General features: G+C 44.8%; 1 protein-coding gene across 2 annotated transcripts in view; it reads right to left on the bottom strand.

The window, feature by feature from the left end:
* USP48 (ubiquitin specific peptidase 48) overlaps positions 1–14,929 on the bottom strand; it is a 774,242-nt gene extending 759,313 nt beyond the window's left edge. Inside the window, exon 1 of one of the 2 annotated variants that reach the window (XM_069240019.1) lies at positions 14,547–14,929. In XM_069240019.1, the coding sequence (XP_069096120.1) occupies positions 14,547–14,680 (134 nt within the window). In that variant the 5' untranslated portion in view covers positions 14,681–14,929. The remainder of the gene's footprint in view (positions 1–14,546) is intronic. The other variant, XM_069240020.1, reaches the window with a different exon arrangement.
* Positions 14,930–19,578: the final 4,649 nt, after the last annotated feature.

The raw sequence follows: 19,578 nt of genomic DNA, 5'->3' as shown, positions 1-19,578 counted from the left end.
ACCGAACTCACACAGTTGCGGAGCCCGCAGGGATTCAACCTGCTATACAGCTCTGGGGATACCAAGATCAACCCCGCCAACCCAATGATACAAGGCCATGTTGAAATCTTGGCGTCGAGCTCACTGCCTTTTAGGGGTGGACCCGCAGATCCACAATCATGTGCCAATCTAGGGTAATGCCAGCTTGCTAATCAGAGGTGAGACAGCTGACTGGGAGGGTTGGAGTTCGGTAGGTATTCTGCACATAGGCCAGCTTTTGGTTAAAGGGAGCCTAAAGCCCTTTACAGCCTTCCAAGACGAATTTGGCCTCCTCAGACAACAATCGTGGCGATACCTCCAACTCCAGAATTGTTTTAGCTGTTGCATGGGTGTCCGCCCGTGGACTCTCCAGCCTTCTCCTATGCTTTCTTACCTGAAGACCTGGGGTACATCCCGGGGAGTAATGTCGAGCATCTACAGCCTGATAACTCGCCACCTATTTTCACTGCCCCTCTTAACCACCCTCTGAGCGCAACGGCAGTCACACCTACAGGTGGAATATGAGGTGGAAGGCTGGGCTGACTTAACTGAGGCACGAGAACGTGGTGCACGGGAGGCTCGGATGATATTCTGCCCTTTTAAGACCCTACATGATTGGTACTGGATGCCTCAGAAACTTAAGGCTGCAGAACTCCTGCCCCATGCAAACTGCTGACGATGCCCTCATCCCCGTGCTCCACATCAACTCCATACAACCTCACTGGGACGCAGTGTGGAACACGACACAAGAAGCCATAACAATCCTACCTTTTCTCTCCCGACCCCTGATCATTCTGCATGATACAGGTGAGCTGCAAGATCTCTCTTGCCCACAAACTCACCTTTTACACACAGCAATGGCTACAGCCAAACTGTGTATCCTCCGACACTGGTGTGCAACCACGCCTCCCAAAATGATGAATGGCTTACGGCAATGTACCAGACAGCCTCCCACTTACAAGTTATATACAGTCTGCAGGACAGGATGGAGGTCTTTATTCAAACCTGGGACTCTTTCCTTCAGAACACAGATGTCACTGCCAACCTGGCCCCTCGACATCCTTCTAGACCTTAGCAGGCCCTTCTAGCTCGCGATGCACCTTTCTTCCCACCAGGATCGCACATATATCCATTAGGTCATTCGTGTGCGACCCCCTCGCCGCCCCTGCTCCCTTTTCCTCTCCCCCACCCCCTGGTCGCCCTTCTTTTCTTCCTTCCTTTCTTCTTCTCCACCCACTCTCCTTCCATATCTCTTCACCCCCTCCCTCACTTACCAATTTGCTTACTTGCTTTCCCTTTCCCATCCCACTCCACTCTTCCTGCTCCTTTTCTTCTTCTTCGTCCTGTTCAAGCAGTACACCCCTCTCTGGATACGAGCAGCTTGTGATGATCATGCCTTCCGTCCTATCTTCTTCCTCAACATAGTTGTTGTCACACCCCTAGCTCCCCACACTACACCCCAGGACGCCCACAGATCTGTAAACAGGACAACAGCCTGGGGGCTTCTCTTCCCTTATCTTATGCCATACGGACTCTGTGCCAGTCCTCCGCTTTAACCCCAACCTGAGGCAGCAGTTCAGTGCTGTAATGGAATACAGGCTTCCACGATTGACTCCCGTTTTTAACCCCAAATACTGTTGTTGTATCCTCTGATTCAGTACCTGTTTGCATAGTGATATCTTGAGTTGTGGTTGTCATAGAGGGTATCATTACCCCTCATTGTTTCTGTACTGCGATATGTCAAACAATCAATAAATAATTGCGAAACCAAAAAAAAAAAAAAGAAGGTGATCACACCAAGTTATAAAATTAGTAGGTATCTTTATATATTTTTCTGCATCAGAGAAAAACTATTGAGGTAAGTATGTTTTTAAATAGGAATCCTTTTCACTTTAAAAAGCAGACACTGAAATGAATGAGTTCTACAATAGTATCCTATGGGAGGAAAAACAAGTCCCGCAAACAAGTAGACTACAGTGACTTACAAGACCAATCTCCAGGAGTCAAGGTGAGTAGTGGGGAAGGTCCAAGGCAGCACCAGCAGTACTTCCTCAGAGGCACGAGGGCAGCTGGGTGCAGAGTGCAAAACAGCATTGGATGTCCAATGCGTTCCTATGTAGATAGGTCACTGCGAAAAGAGGCTGTAGGATCTGGCCAGGAGGCCATTCAGGCTGAATCAACAGCAATGCTCAGGCCTCACGATGCTGCTTCGCAGCTAGGCACCTTTGGTTCTCTTCCCCACAGCTAAGGGGCGATGGGTGCAGAGGTGTTCTTCAGTGTCGGGTGTTCTTTACTGAAGCAGTCGCGGTAGAGGGGGGCTGCGTGCAGAGGCTGCAGGCGTCATAGGGGAGTACACGAGGGGTGAAACCATGATGGACTCAGACTCTGGAAGGCTGGGAAACCTTGTTGGCACCAGTGGTCCACTTCAACTCGGGTCGGAGGCGGCGGGTGCAATAGTGACTTCAGGTGTCGGGTTTTGGTGGTTCCAGAGTCTTCAGAGTCTCTTCTTTTAGAGTTTGCTGGAGAAAACCACTGTTCACAGGTGGTCTTGAGTCTTCTTCGAAGGCAGGCCTACTGGGTTTCTGGAGTCACAGCTGCAGGACGAGTAACCTTTGGTGCAGATTTCAACGAGGAATGCAGACAGGCCGGCGGGTTCGGTACCAGGTCAGCTGCTTCCTTTCTCCTTCAGCTGTTATGGCTCTTCAGTGTCCTTGGTCTTCTTAGGCCATCAGGATCTGCGTCTGTGGTGACAGGGGATTCACTAAATACTGAGTTTATTTTGCATTATAGGTGTGTAGGGTAGTAGCCAATGGGCTACTGACCCTGGGGTCACTACGCCACCTATATGACCACTTCCTGTGGGAAGTGGGCATAACCCAGTCCCAGAATTCCTAGAAAGGCAATCTCACAGTTGGATACATCTGAAAAATTGTGTTCACCTCACAGTAGCCCACCTTGAGAGTGGTACTAGTCTGGAGACTGCACACCCACCTGACTAGCTAATTTTCCCGGCTGTCCAGGTGCCAAATGGGCTCTGGACAGGGGGTGTGGCTTCCTTTCCTTGAGGGAAGTCAGATTCACATTTCAAAGGTGGCAGCCCTTTGATGCCTGCCACCTTAGAAAGGTTTATTAGAGGGTCATCCGGGGGAGGGTGTTACACCCTCTTCCTGGACTGGCTTTTGTTCTGGGCCTCCTGAGAGCAGAGGGCTCTCAACCTAGGGGGCCACAACGCTGTCTCGGTGGCAGACTGTCAGAAACCACTCAGTGAGCACACCAGAGGCTAGTAGGCTTTTAGGGGTCATCTCTAAGGTGCTATCTGGGTGCATGTATTGGTAAATCCAACATTGGCATCAATGTGGGTTCACCAATCCGAGATGTCTGATATAAAACATCTTTATCTTCAGTGAAGCCTTCATTAGCTGAGGGACTTGTATTGACCAGTGTACACAGCATTTAAAATGGCATCCCAGGTCACTTAATATGTCTGAGAATTGACAAAGTCATAGCAAGGGGAGCAGATATGCCCTCACGTGTAATACAACGCACCCTGGCTTTGGGATGTATGGCCTGCTAGAAAGGTGACTTACATATACTGCATGCAGTGTTAGACAGGCTGTGTGCCATGTTGCGTTTACACATTTGTCTGCATCAAGACACACAGCCTGCAATGGCAGCTTGTGATGTGCTAGGGGAGGGGCCCCTTCGGGTGGACAATTCATGCTACAGCCCTTAGGACCCTCTTTAATACCACAGGCCCTAAGTACCTGGGGTACCATTTGCTAGGGAATTACAGAGGGTGCTAAAGGATTTGTAAATTAGGGAAACAACTGTACAGTTATTGGAAACTCGGTTACTGGGACCTGGTCAGCAGGAACCCAGTGCACTTTCAGTTGAAATCACATCATGTACAAGGAAGAACATGGGGTGGGGGGGTAACAATGTCATAGGCACTTTCAGACACTATGCAATTCATTTTTTCTATGAGGCAGCAAACAATTCGCCCTTGGCTGCTTCAAAACACTTTTAAAAAGTACATATTTATAACCAGTTTTACACTAAGAACCTGATTTCTGGAGATGGTGTTATGTTGCGCATCTCAACAAAGCAGTGCATCAGCCAGGGCACACAATTTTAGTGCTGCACCAATCTCCACTTGATATTCCAACATGGTTTGTTAGAGGCCAAGCAGCCATGTCCCGCACATTGAAGGGCACTCATTTCAGTCCCATCTGGAAAAAGCCGCCTAGAGAAATGAAGTGTGTATTTGAATACAAAAACCTAAATAAGGACACTTCCACTATCACCTCCTTTTCAGAATCCCATAACTGCACGCTTTAACAGGTCTGGGGACACGGATATTGGAGTTAGTGTGTACTATGGGGTTTCGTTCTATGACATGCTCATTTCATAACTCATGGGTACACATCCAAAAGCCTAGAGGAGATTCAATTCAGAGTGCTTTTATATTCAGAATGTATATCATTACCAGTTTTACATGTCCCTTTCATGCCTTACAACACAGAATCACCTGTTTCCACAACAAGCCGGTATTATAGTTTGAATCCATCATACAGCATGTGAACTAAATCCACGAATACTCTTTAGGTAGACAATAACTCATTTGCCCAAACCATTGGTGTACATGTTGGAACACTTCTCGTCGGTCTTTGATCCTTCACTGTAACATCTTTGTCATTTTATATTTCATTTTATCATGGCAGTAACATAAACATCTTTAGTTTCACAACCAGCAGCCCTAGCCAATATCCAATGCTAGACTCAGAACCAGGATGTCAACTAGCACCTTAGGCAGAGATTTAGCATGGTTAGTATCTGCACTCAAAGAATTCCCAAATCCTGAGTTCAGCTTGCCTAGGCTTCTAGACCGCCACCCCTAATACAACCATTCCTGAATGACTGCGCTAAATGACGGGAAAATGCACAAGACCTGATGACAACTGATTCATGAAGAGACAGGCGGCTGCATTTTGAAGTCTTAAGGTTAGGTATCACTGGTTTTCACAGATTTTGCCCTATTTTATTCTAGTATTACAGATCCAAACCAAGAGGACTAAACTCCCTACCAAAGAATGTCCCTGAATAGAGTGGTATTTAACCTAGCCTTTACCTTGAAGGCATGTTTAATAAATGTCAGGTAAGTTTTAGGCTCACTTTAACAACTGTGTTGCCTTGATACTTTCACTTCTGTTGGTTCTTCCTTCAAACAGATCCCAACTCTCAATAATTCAGAAGAACTGAACTTTCTAAAACAATGTCATCGGTTCGGGATCTGCAGAAAATATATCTATTAAAGGAAAAATAGTAGGGGGGGAGGAGTGTGCTACGTGCAAACGCTGGGGAGAGAGCACGGGATCTTTCTGTCATACCCAGATTCCTCCACCACCCACAAATTTCCTTGAAACCGCAATGTCTTCTATAAGTTCTCCGCTGGAAAGCCATCTCTAGAGAATTGCTAGTTAGCCATGAGTGGCTCTCACACAACGTTCAAGGCCAAAAATTATAGCTGCATTCTTAAACTTGTTTACATTGTTTTGCTAATCTTTTGTAACTTACAATTTCACAGATGCTAAGCTTATATCAGTCAGACTCACTGTCCCTGCATATACAATTCAAAAGACATCTCAGCAGGTCTCTCTGTTGTTTCCGTGTGTAAACACCTTCATCGACTTACTATCCAACAGCATTCTTTTTTTTTGTCGCAATTTATCTATTCATTGATCTCAGCTTCTCATTTGTATCCCTTGCCTATCTCGCCAGCCTCATGTAACCATAAATTAATAAACTGTACACATATTTATACTTATATCGACATGCTTTTTGGTTGTGCACCTACTTACACCATCAGGAGCAACCCTTATGTATGTAAAATTACCGGTAACCATAAATTAATAAATTGTACACATATTTATACTTCTATTGACATGCTTTTGGTTGTTCACCTTACTTACACCGTCAGGAGCAACCCTTATGTATGTAAAATTAACAGCCACATTACGAGGCTGGCGATCCTTACGACTCTGGCGGCGAATCTGCCTAAAGTCCACCGTCCTCATCAGGAACATTGTTCCCGATGTGGCGACGGCGGTCGGGGTTGTACTCAGCCAGGGTGGCACTGAACTTAGTGTCACCTGGCTGATTACAACCCCACTTTCAGCCAGCCTTTTTCATGCCAGGGACGACGCCATGAAAAGGATGGCGGAAAGCCAGTGCTGGGGGGCCTCCCCTGGCCAGCACCGTAAGAATGTGCACTGTCAGACAGTGCACATTACGAGGATGATTGGACTTGGCTCCCTTAAAGGAGCTCAGGCCAATATCCTAGCACTGTTCCCACTAGTCAGTAATATGTTCAATGGGGTGCATGCCACCAGTGTGACAGTGACGTCCTCCCCGCGGCTTTGGAGGTCCGCTTTTAGGACCACCAAAGTCATAACAAGGTCCTGAAGTCTTTAAAATTCAGTAAATGAAAAACAGTACCTTCTCTTTCTGCCAATAAGAATCACATTTTCTACTGATGTGCATTAAACTAAGGAGTGGTTCTCTACCAGTTGCTATTGGTAGACTTGCATGCTAGGAAGCACGTGATGTTCTACTGGAATTATATGCAAGTTTTTTTTGTTTTGTTTTTTAATTATGTTTATTGAAAACATACAGCCCCTGCGTTTAGGGAGCAGCATGTGTTCTTTTTTAACCCTTTGAAGCATAGGTTTAAAAAATAATTTAATTAACCATCACGCCAACGCCCCAAGCAAGACAAGATCTACTGGCTTCATCAATGCCTAATAATGATTCTATATAAATATCTCCATTTTCACATCAAATCATTTTACGCACACACAACCTCTGCCCACACATCCCCCGGCCCCCCCCCCCCCACCCTCCACTAGGGGATTCTTCTATGGAAAAAACAAAAAACTGCTTAATACACTTCATTCAAGATTCATAACTGTCAAATATTTTTTAGCTCTCAAGGTAACTATTTCCTCCCATAACGCAACTCCAGTGCTTGAAACTGGTAAACTAAATGTTCTATGATGGTTTGGGAACAAGGCTGCACACACAAGACCAAGTTATCCAATCTACCAATTGTACAGCATTTTAGTATTCAACGAAACAAAAACTTGAAAGCACAAGCACTTTTATGGTACTAAATATGCATATGAGAAACCATACATGTGTTTGGGGACTGCTACTTAGGGTGTAGAGGAGCCACTTGTGTTGAGTTAGTCAGCATGACATGAGTTGCCTTTGGATGATTAGAACAATAATATATGCATTAGAAGGTATTTGGGGAATACCCAGTTCTCCAACGGTCTACCAATAACCGGGTATCATGTGCAGTCTTCATTAGAAACACTTGCAAAGCCAATAAGTCTGGCTTTGGATAGCTGCATGCCTTTTGGCTTTGTCAATGCTTGTTTTGCTATTGTTTTAGTGCAACTTTGTTGGGGAAGCCGCTTGGCTCTCGTCAATCAAAACAACTGTTAAAAGCAAACATATTTCTTGCCCTGGTAGCCCCAGGCACTGAAAGGAACTACTACGTGTGGATATGCCCTTTGGGAAACAGTTGAATACAGTCACTCACTTTGAAGTAAGCCAATGGCTGAAGTGGGCTGACCAACTGTCCATGCTCGCACTCCAAATGCAATGTTATGCTCGCAAAGTCTATGGCTATAAATACCAACAACGCAAAGCAAATGTAACTGCACAATACATAAACCAGTTATTGATATTACATTCATAAATCTCTGACAAAGTGGTAATGGTACTGGGACAAGTAATCTCATCTGTAAAATAATTTACATTTGTAATTACAACTGCTTCATTAGGGATGAGGTCATGAGCATTGCAGCTGGTATGCCTGTTACGGTTTGCCTGGCTGTTGTGCAAGTGATGGTTTCTGATCCTAACCATCTCTTGCAAATTTCAGTGGTTTTTCAGATTCATTTTGTAACTATAACTTCATTTTAACTGTTTTAAGTACACCAAGAGACGTGAGAGTGTGTCTATGTGTAACTGAAGCCACAAATTTCAATTTACCAGACGGACACTGCACCGTGAAAGCAGGAAGTTAACAAATATGTTATGTATATTTAATTGACACGATGAAGACCAGAGGACAAAACTGAGTTCCAAGAGCCAAAATAACGTTAGTAATCAAGGATGCCTCATTCCGGAAACTTACTGCATAAAATAAGTATGTTCAGAAAAGCGGATGGGTGTATGTAGCACTGGTATTTATTATTATTTGTATTCATGTATTGTTTGCATTTGCCTGTGCTTATTGCCTCTTTTCTCTTTTACCTTTTGTTAGTATTTAACTCTGTTAGTTCCATTCCGTTCCTTTAATAGAACTCCTATGTTAAGGTTCTGTATTCTGTTGTGGGGCAGTTGGAGGCTGACTTTCATCCGTTTCAGTCGCTTCTCTGCCTGCCGTGGATCCCTGATTAAACCTTACACTAAACATGCTTCGTTGGTGAAGGATTTGTCTTTCGTTACCCTACATATTTTGGTACCAGAAGTGGGGCGAAGAAAACCCAAAATTCAAGATAATTTGCGGAGCAGTTCCACAACGGAGTTGGTGCCTGTCCAGGGATTCACCGACCGGCATAGACTTCACCCTCTACCTTGGTGATTGGTAACGTGTGCGTTTTGCGTTTTTTTATGCGCATTATTAAGACTTACTTGTATGCATTTTTAACGCGCCTTTTGTCACGAGCTTCAACGGCCGTGCTCGCGCAGCGCCTGTCTTCAGCATTTTCTGCCGTCGTGCCGTCGCGCGCTGTTTCCCAGGATACTAGCGCGTTCACCCTGCTGACGTCGTGGCATTGTGGTGGTCTCCTAGGATACTGACGTGCCTACACCTGGCGAGGATTTTTAAAGGAAAAGTGTTCCGCTTATACGAACGCGTCAGTACATTTCTAGGAAGTTTGATTTGCCGAATTACGTACACCACGTGTATATTTGATTTTAGGAGGCCGGAAGAGTGGAAGTGCAATTTATTTGATATACTATCCCATATCTTAACAATATAATCTGAACTCAAGCATATTTAAAATAAAGAAGGCATTGTCACAACAGTACAAGCATATTACCTGCATTATTCTGCTGTCTCTTCATGGCATCCAATAATTTGGTAGTACAACCTCCACCATTTTTAACCAAGAGTGGCAAACCGGACATTAAGTGGAGAGAATGGATTAGAATTTTCGAGAATTACTTAGTGGCAATTGATGCCAACGACTTTTCTCCCTCAAGGAAATTAGCTCTACTTTTTAATCACCTTGGTGTGGCTGGTCAACGGGTTTTTGACAACCTACCCATGATCTCTCCACCTGATGAAAGTGGTGGTGATAATACAACATGGAACACTTACATTGAGGCGAAAGAAAGGATTGGGAAGCAGTTCTCGGATGAACACAATGTACTTTTGGAGAGATTCAATTTTGCAATGTACAAGCAATCTGTAGATGAGACAGTGGATGAGTATGTGGCTAACTTACGTGTGCTAGCTGCCAGATGTGATTTTGGCAATCAAGTAGACTTACACATTAGAGACCAGTTTGTGTTTCATTGTTCTTCAAAAAAAATTCAGGAACGGTTGTTAGCTTGTCGTAATCCCTCATTAGAGGAGACTTTAGACATAGCTAAAGCCATTGAGAGATCCATTGTTACTTCCAAATTAGTTTCTGGACATGTTGAAGGCATAATGGTTAATCAAATGACAGCAGATTCTGATATTAATTATATAAAGGAGAGAACTACAAAATTTAGTAAGAATGTACCAATATGTTTCCGTTGTGGGTCACACAATCATTTAAGCAACAATCAGTCGTGTCCAGCATTGGGAAAGAAATGCTTGAGATGTCAGAAAATTGGCCACTTTCAGGTTGTTTGTAGGCAACATAACCGTAATTACAAACCTGTTAACTATAATGCCAGAGTTAAAGTCAGTAATGTATATGCTAAATGTGACCAGGTGGAGGATGGTGGTGTAAATGACTGTACAAATATTTTATCTAATGTTGTACTAACTGTGGATGTTACTACGGTTAGAAATATTAAGGGGCCCATTTGTCAGGTTGTTATTGATTCTATTGAAATTTCTGCTATGGCTGATTCTGGTTCACCCATCACCATCATTGCAGAAACCACTTACCGCAGACATTGGCCCTTAAATAAAACACTAATTGAGGCAGATATTAGTCCCAAGGCGTTTGGGAACCATGACATTAATCTTCTAGGATATTTTTCATCTACATTATTTATCTTGGGTAGGAGCACAGTGACTAAGATTTATGTAGCTGTGGATGGTAGAAATATCGTAGGGTGGAAAGATCTTGCTAAATTAGGCATAACTTTACGACCTGGATTTGACAATCCTATAGTCTTAGGGGAAATACCTTTAGAAGTATCAGAAATCAGCCTGCCCATTACCAATATTTCGGAAATTTTTACTATGAAATACCCTGAAGTATTTGCTGACGTGATCGGGGTAGTAAAAGGTTTCGAACATTGCATTAGGCTTAAGCATGGAGCCATTTCTGTAGCTCATAAAGCAAGACCTGTCCCTATCTCTGTCAGAGGGCAACTCAAAGATCTTTTAGAGAAACTAGTCAAAGATGGCATAATTACCCCTACGGATTCCTCGGAGTGGATTTCGCCCATTGTTATCACTACAAAAAAAAAATGGGGAGTTAAGGCTATTTGTGGACTTAAGATCATTAAACAAAAACATAATTGTAGATTGTCATCCTCTACCTCGTATACAAGAGATGATTGCTAGTTTGGGGACCTCTAAATTTTTCTCCACTATTGACTTGCATTCAGCATATCATCAGATTGCTCTTAGTGTAGACTCTCAGGAACTCACTACTTTTGTGACTCCTTTTGGAGCTTATAAGTATCTCAGACTTCCTTTTGGGTTAGCCTCTGCAGCGAGTGTTTTCCAGAAATTAATGGATTCTTTATTTAGTGATTTTAATAATGTATGTGCCTTTCAGGACGACATTCTAATACACACCAAGAACATAGAGGAACATACTATTATGTTAGACAAAGTGTTGACTATACTCAGAGACCATGGGATTACTATTAAAAAGGACAAATGTAAATTTTTGGTCCAGGATGTAGAATATTTAGGCCATTCAATTTCTGCTGATGGTATTAAGCCTAAACAGGGGAACCTAGATGCCATTTTAAATGCACCTTCTCCATCAAATAAAGATGAGCTTCGTTCATTTTTGGGCCTTTGCGAATATTACTCAAGATTTGTACATGGGTATGCTATGTTAGTGCAACCCCTTAGAAACCTCTTAAAAAAAGGTAGCAAATTTGAATGGAGTGAAGAAGTTATGGAAGCCTTTAATTCTGTGAAGAAACTTGTACTATCTGCTCCGGCATTAAAGCCATTTATATCGTCCGCCAAATCCTTTATAGCTGTGGATGCCAGTATGAAGGGCGTAGGGGCAGTTTTTGGCCAGTGGGTGGATGGTCGTGAACACACTATTGCATTTGCATCTAGATCTCTCTCAGATACTGAAGTCAATTACAGCACCATTGAGAGGGAGGCTCTGGCTTGTGTCTGGGCTGTACATAAGTTCAAGACTTACATTTGGGGTATGGCTTGTACCCTCTACACTGATCATAAGCCACTTGTTTTCCTAATGGGAGGGAATGGGCTAGGTAAAGCCTCTTCAAGGTTAGTAAGACTGTTGTCCAAGTTGCAAGAGTTCAATCTGGATGTAAAATACATTCCTGGTGGGAAAAATGTGAGGGCGGATTGCCTGTCTAGGTTGCCTTTACCTTTGTTTGATACTGAGTATGAGGACACTGAATGTGTCATTGGCGTATTGGAGGTAGCTTCATCATCTGATGGTCTTTTTTCTGAACATGATTGGAATTCTGCGATGACTAGAGATTCAGTTTTGTCTAAAGTGAAATTTCATATTACTCATGGATGGCCCAAACATCAGAAATTTTGTGGGGAACTCAACACCTATTGTCAATTGGCTGCTGAATTGTCATATGAGAACGGGGTGTGCATGAGAGGCTCTCTGTGCATTCCTATGATTTAAGACCACTGCTTGTAAAGGCTGCTCATGAGGGGCATTTAGGCATTTCAGCCACTTGCAGAAGGTTAAAAGAAAAATACTGGTGGCCATGTATTGACAAACAAGTGTCGGATTTTGTTGATCAGTGCACCTCTTGTGTGGTGTCTGACAAGCACTGGAAATGCCGGACTAAACCCTTGTATAGTATCCCGTTTCCCAATGGTGCTTGGGAGAGTATTGCAGTAGATTTTTCTGGTCCTTTTAACGCTTTACCTAGGAACATGAGATACATGATTGTTGCCATCGATTATTTTTCCAAATGGATATATTATGACTTTGTAGAATATACGGACACAGAATCTGTTATTGCATTTCTGTCATCTATGTTTTATTTAGAAGGTCCACCATCTAACATTGTCACTGACAATGGGGTGCAATTCATTTCTAGTAAAATAGAAGGTTTCTTAGTTAAACACAACATAAAGCATTCATGCGTAGCTTTATACAGTCCTTCCTCTAATGGATTGGTGGAGAGAGCTAATCGCATTCTTAGAGAGGGGATTCAAACCGCCATCGCCACCAACTGTAATGTTAAAGAATCTTTGAATGAAAAACTGTGGGCATATCTTAATACACCACATTCCACCACAGGTCTCTCACCGTTTGTATTACTTAGAGGGAGGGAATCTAGATCTAAATTAACACCATCATGGATGACCATCCCTCACAAGGAGGTGAAGATTGATATTAATGAGTTGAAAAAGAGAGTCTCTGAGAAACAACGTATTCAAAAACGTAATTATGATTCTCGTAGAAACGTGTGTGAGATATTAGTTAATGTGAATGATTATGTCCTGATTAAAAAACCTTGCAAAGTGCCCAAAGGAATTTCCAAATATTCTTTACCTGTAAAGGTTTTAAGAGTTTCTAAAGCTGCTGTACTTTTAGAGGGGAAGGGGTGGTGGAATAAAAACTCTATTATCCCTATTTCTCCTTTACAAGCTGACATTTTTAAACAAGTCTATGCTGGACGTGAGGAGGAGGCTACTTCTAGCGGCATATTTATAGACAGACCTATCAACAAAGAAGACAGGACGAATCCCATGCAAAGTAATTCCAAGGATCAAGTTTTTGTTTCCCGTCATCAGGAAGGATTGGATGTTCCTGATTTATCCTCGTCGGTTGGTCCAGCTGTAGAATCTCTACATACACGCTGCCATAGAATTGTTAAACTTCCGTCGAAATACAGTGATTATTACTTATATTAGTATATGTATTAGTATATTTATTATTATTTGTATTCATGTATTGTTGCACTTGCCTCTGTTTAGGTATTATTTGTATGTACCTTTGTTTAGCTGCTGTTTCCTTCCATTGTTAATATGTTTTTTCTTTTGCATTGTGAAGGAGGAAGATGATGTAGCATTGGTATTTATTATTATTTGTATTCATGTATTGTTTGCATTTGCCTGTGCTTATTGCCTCTTTTCTCTTTTACCTTTTGTTAGTATTTAACTCTGTTAGTTCCATTCCGTTCCTTTAATAGAACTCCTATGTTAAGGTTCTGTATTCTGTTGTGGGGCAGTTGGAGGCTGACTTTCATCCGTTTCAGTCGCTTCTCTGCCTGCCGTGGATCCCTGATTAAACCTTACACTAAACACGCTTCGTTGGTGAAGGATTTGTATTTTCGTTACCCTACAGTGTATGCGAATCAAACTGCACAAAGTGAAACTTATTGGAGGCATGCAGGCATGTATGAGTAGGAACGTAAATATTGGGTGTGGCTATGAAGAGTCAGATAGTACAAAACAACGGGTTTCTAATAAAATGTTGTGGAATATTTGTAATTATTACCAAAAGCATGTGCTTAATACGATTTTTGGAAGCAAGTGGATCAGAGACATCTATGGTTATGATATGAAATTTGTTTTCTTCTAGTGCTTACTACTCATGACAAGGAACTCAATGTTGGCATAGAGCATTTAAAAATAAATGTTTCCATCAGGCAGTAGGAAGAATCGAAGGAAACTGCAACACATTACACACTCGTACTACTAGGTTTAAACAAACGAAAAAAATGAAAACCAAAAAGCGAAATATAATTATACATGTTTAAATAAAAGCATAATTATTTGGGCTTGTAAGGTTAGCAACGTAATAGGAATCTAAAATATAAGGTGCAGTAGATATGAAATTTGTAAATTTCAATTTCCAAGATACTCAGGCAATGTACAAAATATGCATTTACAAGCGCCTACAGTGCCACCCAGGGATGGAGGAGACAAATGCAGGCGACTGGCCACAAGGAACGTAGAGCATGTCCCAAATTTGGAGGGAAAATAACAACATTGGAGAAAAATGCATTTGGCATGTAAACTGTTATTATAAAATTGACGAAAGGCGAACCCTGCTCATCAACACTGTTTAAAGATTAGTAGAATGGAAAAAGAAACGCACCTGCAGAGCCCACGCACACACGGCTCCAGTCGCACCCTGTAAGCTGTTTCTATGTGTTCCTGGGAAACTTCCTCGGGCCGTACCGTTTCGGCCCAACGCCAGGCGGCCTTCTCCAGCTGCAAGCGAGGGGCCATGGAGTCTGCACCGGAGACGGTCAGTACGCGAGACCGGGGATCGGGCCTGGGTTTTAATTAATACGTCGCAATATATGCAAGGGCTTCCAATTAAGCTCACAAGCCAGGCTTTTCAGTGATATCACAAAGGAACAGCTAAACTAAGCTCTAAGGGAATTGTACAAATCTATTTTGATAGGTGGTAGACAATATTTCCCAAATGGATCAGAAAATCCAAAAACAAGCGCCACTCCCCTCAGAAAGAAGCCCAAAACAAGTATGTATCCTACCAAAGGAAGCCCAAAACACGCCTAAACATCTAACATCAATAAACATTTCCAGGAAAAGAATTGGAAATAAAAATACAAATATAATGGCATAGGAGTAAAAAGAGGTATATTATTTTCGCAGATATCGAGTGAGCGATATGTAGGTTTTAGATGCGAATCAATTCAACGTAATATATGTAGCCGGCGTTACAGCTTAGTGTGTGGCCCACAATTGGCGACATTATCTTATTTGAAACATCTTTTAGGTGCATTATTATTTCGTTAACGTACTATTTTTTATATCTGCGATAGACTTGATCATCTTTTACTACATCGGATCAGTACGCATCAAAGGAAATAGCATGTTCCAATATGGCCGCGACCTTGCCTTTGCCTGGAGGGAGCGCTTTGAGTTAAGGCTGTCTGTTGGTTAACAGACTTTTGATACAACCCTTTCTCGAATACTCTTGTAATGATGGTGAACCAGAAGTCTTCAATGCCGGTATTCTAGTATTTTGCTATGAGCTGCTCTGTAAGAGCAGCACTTTCTACCTTCAATGTCTGCTTCGTATTATCTTGTTGACTGCTCAGTTTGCGGCGCCTGTAACAAATCACGTCAGTTCCTGTATGTCAGGTTTAGAAAATACGCCACACGCTGATGGACACGAATATAAGGAGGAACGCTAGGCAAAGAAATTTCTCTTTTGATCGGAAAACTTAGGCCACGGCCTAATTGCTGACTGATTTTTTTAAAGCAGCAAAACATGCGCATGTACAGCAGAGCCCCGAAAAGAACCTCTCTGCCAAAACGCCCGTATCACGTATTCCCAGAGGCTTTGTGCTGTTTAGGGATTACATGAAGTTGTGGCGTAAAGGTTAGAGCTGCCGATTTTGGAGGTGGTGAACCCTTCTCTAGTCTCGGCAACGGCTCGACTTCCTCTGATTCTGAAAAAATCATTCAATTTCCCTATGCCTACCAAAGATGAACGTGTCCAGTGTAAGGTAACTGGTACTCATGCAAAGCGCGTCGGATAGAGTTCTTCCCATATAAAATTGCAAGGAAAAAAACACAAGAGGCACTGCAGCCAATAGGTTTTGCCTTTCTGAAAATTGTCAGTTTTTAGACATGTCGCACAGCAGTACAGCATGTCTTAAAAGTTTTATTTTTATTTTTTTAAGTGCTATAACGTGGCCATCACTGACCGCATTAAAGTTTAGCAGTGAACATGTTTTTTAAAACTTTAAGACATGATGCATAGCAGCTAGTCTAAAAAAGTGACAAAACCGATAGATTTAGTAAATGCAAAACCTATTGACTTTCACAATGCTTGTTTATTTTGGGGTTCAATCAATCAATCACTTGTTAAGCGTGTTACTCACCCGTTATGGTCTCAAGGCGCTGCGGAGGGGGTTTGCTACTGCTCGAATAGCCAGGTCTTGAGTTGTTTCCTGAAGGTCAATAGGTCCTGGGTCAGACGTAGGTCGACCGGGAGGGAGTTCCAGGTTTTCGCGGCGAGGTGAGAGAAGGATCTGCTGCCGGCTGTGGTACGGTGGATGCGGGGGACGGTGGCGAGGGAGAGGTTGACGGAGCAGAGCTGGCAGGTTGGTGCATGGAATCTGGGACGCCCGTTGAGGTAGGCAGGGCTTGCATCGTGGAGAGCCTTGTGAGCGTGGATGAGGAGTTTGAAGGTGATCCTCTTGTTGACGGAGAGCCAGTGTAGGTCTCTGAGGTGGGCTGAGATGTGTTTGTGGTGTGGGATGTTGAGGATGAGGCGTGCGGAAGCATTCTGAATACCTTGAAGTTTCCTCTGGAGCTTGGCCGTTGTTCCCGCGTAGAGTGCGTTGCTGTAGTCCAGTCTGCTGCTGACGAGGGCGTGGCTGACCGTTCGTCTGGTTTCGATGGGGATCCATCTGAAGGTCTTGCGAAGCATGCTGAAACATGAGGATGAGACGGCGTTGACTTGCTGGGTCATGGTGAGCAACGAGTCTAGGATGAAGCCAAGGTTGCGTGCGTGGGTAGTGGGAGTTGGTGCGGGTCCTATGGTGGCACACCACCAGGAGTCGTCCCATGCAGAGCGGTTGGAGCCGAGAATGAGGATCTCAGTCTTGTCCGAGTTCAGTTTGAGGCGGCTCATCTCCATCCAGCTGGCGATGGCATGCAGACCGTTGTGGAGATTGACCTTAGCGGTGGCGGGGTCCTTGGTGAGTGAGAGGATCAGTTTAGTGTCGTCCGCGTAGGATCCGATGTTGAGGCCGTGAGATCGGACGATGTTGGCGAGCGGCGCCATGTAGATGTTAAAAAGGGTTGGGCTGAGAGAGGAACCTTGGGGGACTCCGCAGATGGTCTTGTTGGCTTTCGATAGGAACGGAGGTAGGCGGACTCTCTGAGTTCTACCGGAGAGGAAGGCTGTGATCCAGTCCAGGGCTTTGTGGCGGGTCGTGGAGGCGTGCGCGGAGGGTGTGGTGACAGATGGTGTCGAAGGCTGCCGAGAGGTCGAGCAGGATGAGGGCTGCGGTTTCACCTTTGTCGAGCATGATCCTGATGTCATCGGTTGCGGCGATGAGAGCGGTCTCGGTGCTGTGGTTTTTGCAGAAGCCGGATTGGGAGATGTTTAGTGTGCTGTTGTCCTCCAAGAAGCGGGTCAGTTGGCTGTTGACTATCTTCTCAATTACCTTTGCTGGGAAGGGAAGGAGGGAGATGGGCGGGTAGTTGTTGAGGGCTTCGGGGTCTGCCTTGTTTTTTTTTTTAGCAGGGCGTTGACTTCGGCGTGTTTCCAGCTTTCCGGGAAGGTGGCAGTCTCAAAGGAGCTGTTGATGATAGCACGGAGTGGGGGGGCGATGATTTGGCTGGCTTTGTTGAAGACATAGTCAGGGCAGGGGTCTGATGGTGATCCAGAGTGTATGGTGCTCATGGTCTTGGTGGTGCCCTCGTCGTTGGTTTGGGTCCAGGTGCTCAGGAGGTTAGTGTGGCTGGGTGCGCTGGGGTTAGTGGTGGTCGTTGAGATCGGAGAGGTGAAGCTGCTGTGGATGTTCGTGATCTTGCGGTGAAAAAAGGTGGCAAGGGAGTCGCAGAGGTCTTGCGAGGGGGGGGTCGATGGCGCAGGACTTGGGGTTGGCGAGTTCTTTGATGATGCTGAAGAGTTCTTTGCTGTTGTGCACGTTGTTGTCGATTCGGTCTTTGCAGAAGGATCTTTTGGTGATCTGGATGAGCTGGTGATGCTTGCGGATGGCTTTCTTGAGGGCAGCACGGTTGCTCTCTGTTTGTTCGTGGCACCATGTCTTTTCAATTTTGTGGCACTCCCGCTTGGCGGCCAGAAGGTCGGCGGTGAACCAGAGTGCTTTCGTGCTGGTGCGGTTGTTGGATGGTTTCCTGTGTGGGGTGAGGGTGTTGGCGCAGTCGTCTAACCACTGTTTGAGGTTGAGGGCGGCAGTGTTGGGGTCGCTGGTGCTGGGTGGCGGGGCATGGGCGAGGGTGGAGATCAGCTGGTCTTCAGAGATCTTGTTCCAGCTGCGGCAAGGGATCTGTTGCAGGTGGTGGTGAGCAGTGGGTTTCTGAAAGGTGAAGTGGACACAGCGGTGGTCGGTGCAGTGGAGTTCGGTGGTATGGGTGAAGGTGATGTGGCTGCTGGTGGAAAAGATGGGGTCTAGCGTGTGGCCGGCTGAGTGGGTGGGCGTTGTGATGTGTTGTTTGATACTGAGGTTGGCAAGTTTGTTGATCAAGGCAGAGGAGTTGCTGTCGTTGGCGATCTCTAGGTGAAAATTCAGGTCGCAGAGGAGCATGTAGTCTGTAGAGGCAAGGGCATGGGCGCTGATTGTGTCAGCGATGGCGTAGCAGAACTGTGGTCGGGGTCCTGGGGGTCTGTAGATAAGAGTTCCTCTGAGAGTGGTGTTGGCGTTGACGTGAATCTGGAAGTGTAAGTGTTCGGCGGCATCGAAGGTGTCATTGGTGTTGGTTGAGATCCTGATGGTGTTCATGTGGACTATGGCGATTCCTCCTCCAGGTTTGTTGGTGCGGTCTCTGCGGGTAATCTTATAGCCTTCAGGGATGGCTATGGCCATGTCGGGTTCCGAGGAGGGGTTCAGCCAGGTTTCAGTGAGGAAGGCGATGTCTGGGGAGGCTGAGGTGAGTAGGTCCCAGAGTTCGATGGTGTGCTTGTGGACGGAGCGGGTGTTGAGGAGGATGCAGCCGAGGTGGTTGTGTGTGGGGCTGCTGTGGAGCTTGGTGGCTTGGGCGCAGGTGAAGCTGCACACCTGACAGGAGAAGGGTCCATGGGTGTGCCTCGGGGTGGCTTGGATGCAGGCAGTGGAACGGCCTGGGTTGAGGGCGTGGAGTTCGTTGGTCCTGTAGCAGCGTCTAGCGATGTGTGGGGGGCGCGAGGGCCGGGGGGACTGGGGTTGGGTTATGTGTGTGAGAAAGTATGTTTATTAGAGAGAAGTCAGACTAGAGTTACAGCTCTCCAGTAGCATTGGCAGACTTATTCTACCTTTAGGGCAATACCGGACTGTCCACTTTTTTTTAGACTGTTGCAAAGATCTGTAATCTGCACGGCACAGGGTAGTTCAAGGATGAAGGCAGGCGGCAGCATTGATGACGGGGCACAGTTTCCAGACATACATTTCATTTGATGAAACTATGCATTCTGGGAGTTG

This window comes from Pleurodeles waltl, chromosome 6, assembly GCF_031143425.1.
Source record: "Pleurodeles waltl isolate 20211129_DDA chromosome 6, aPleWal1.hap1.20221129, whole genome shotgun sequence".
NCBI classification, from domain to species: domain Eukaryota; kingdom Metazoa; phylum Chordata; class Amphibia; order Caudata; family Salamandridae; genus Pleurodeles; species Pleurodeles waltl.
The sequence above is the reverse complement of the archived record's forward strand: the minus strand, read 5'-3'. Positions and strand labels throughout refer to the sequence as shown.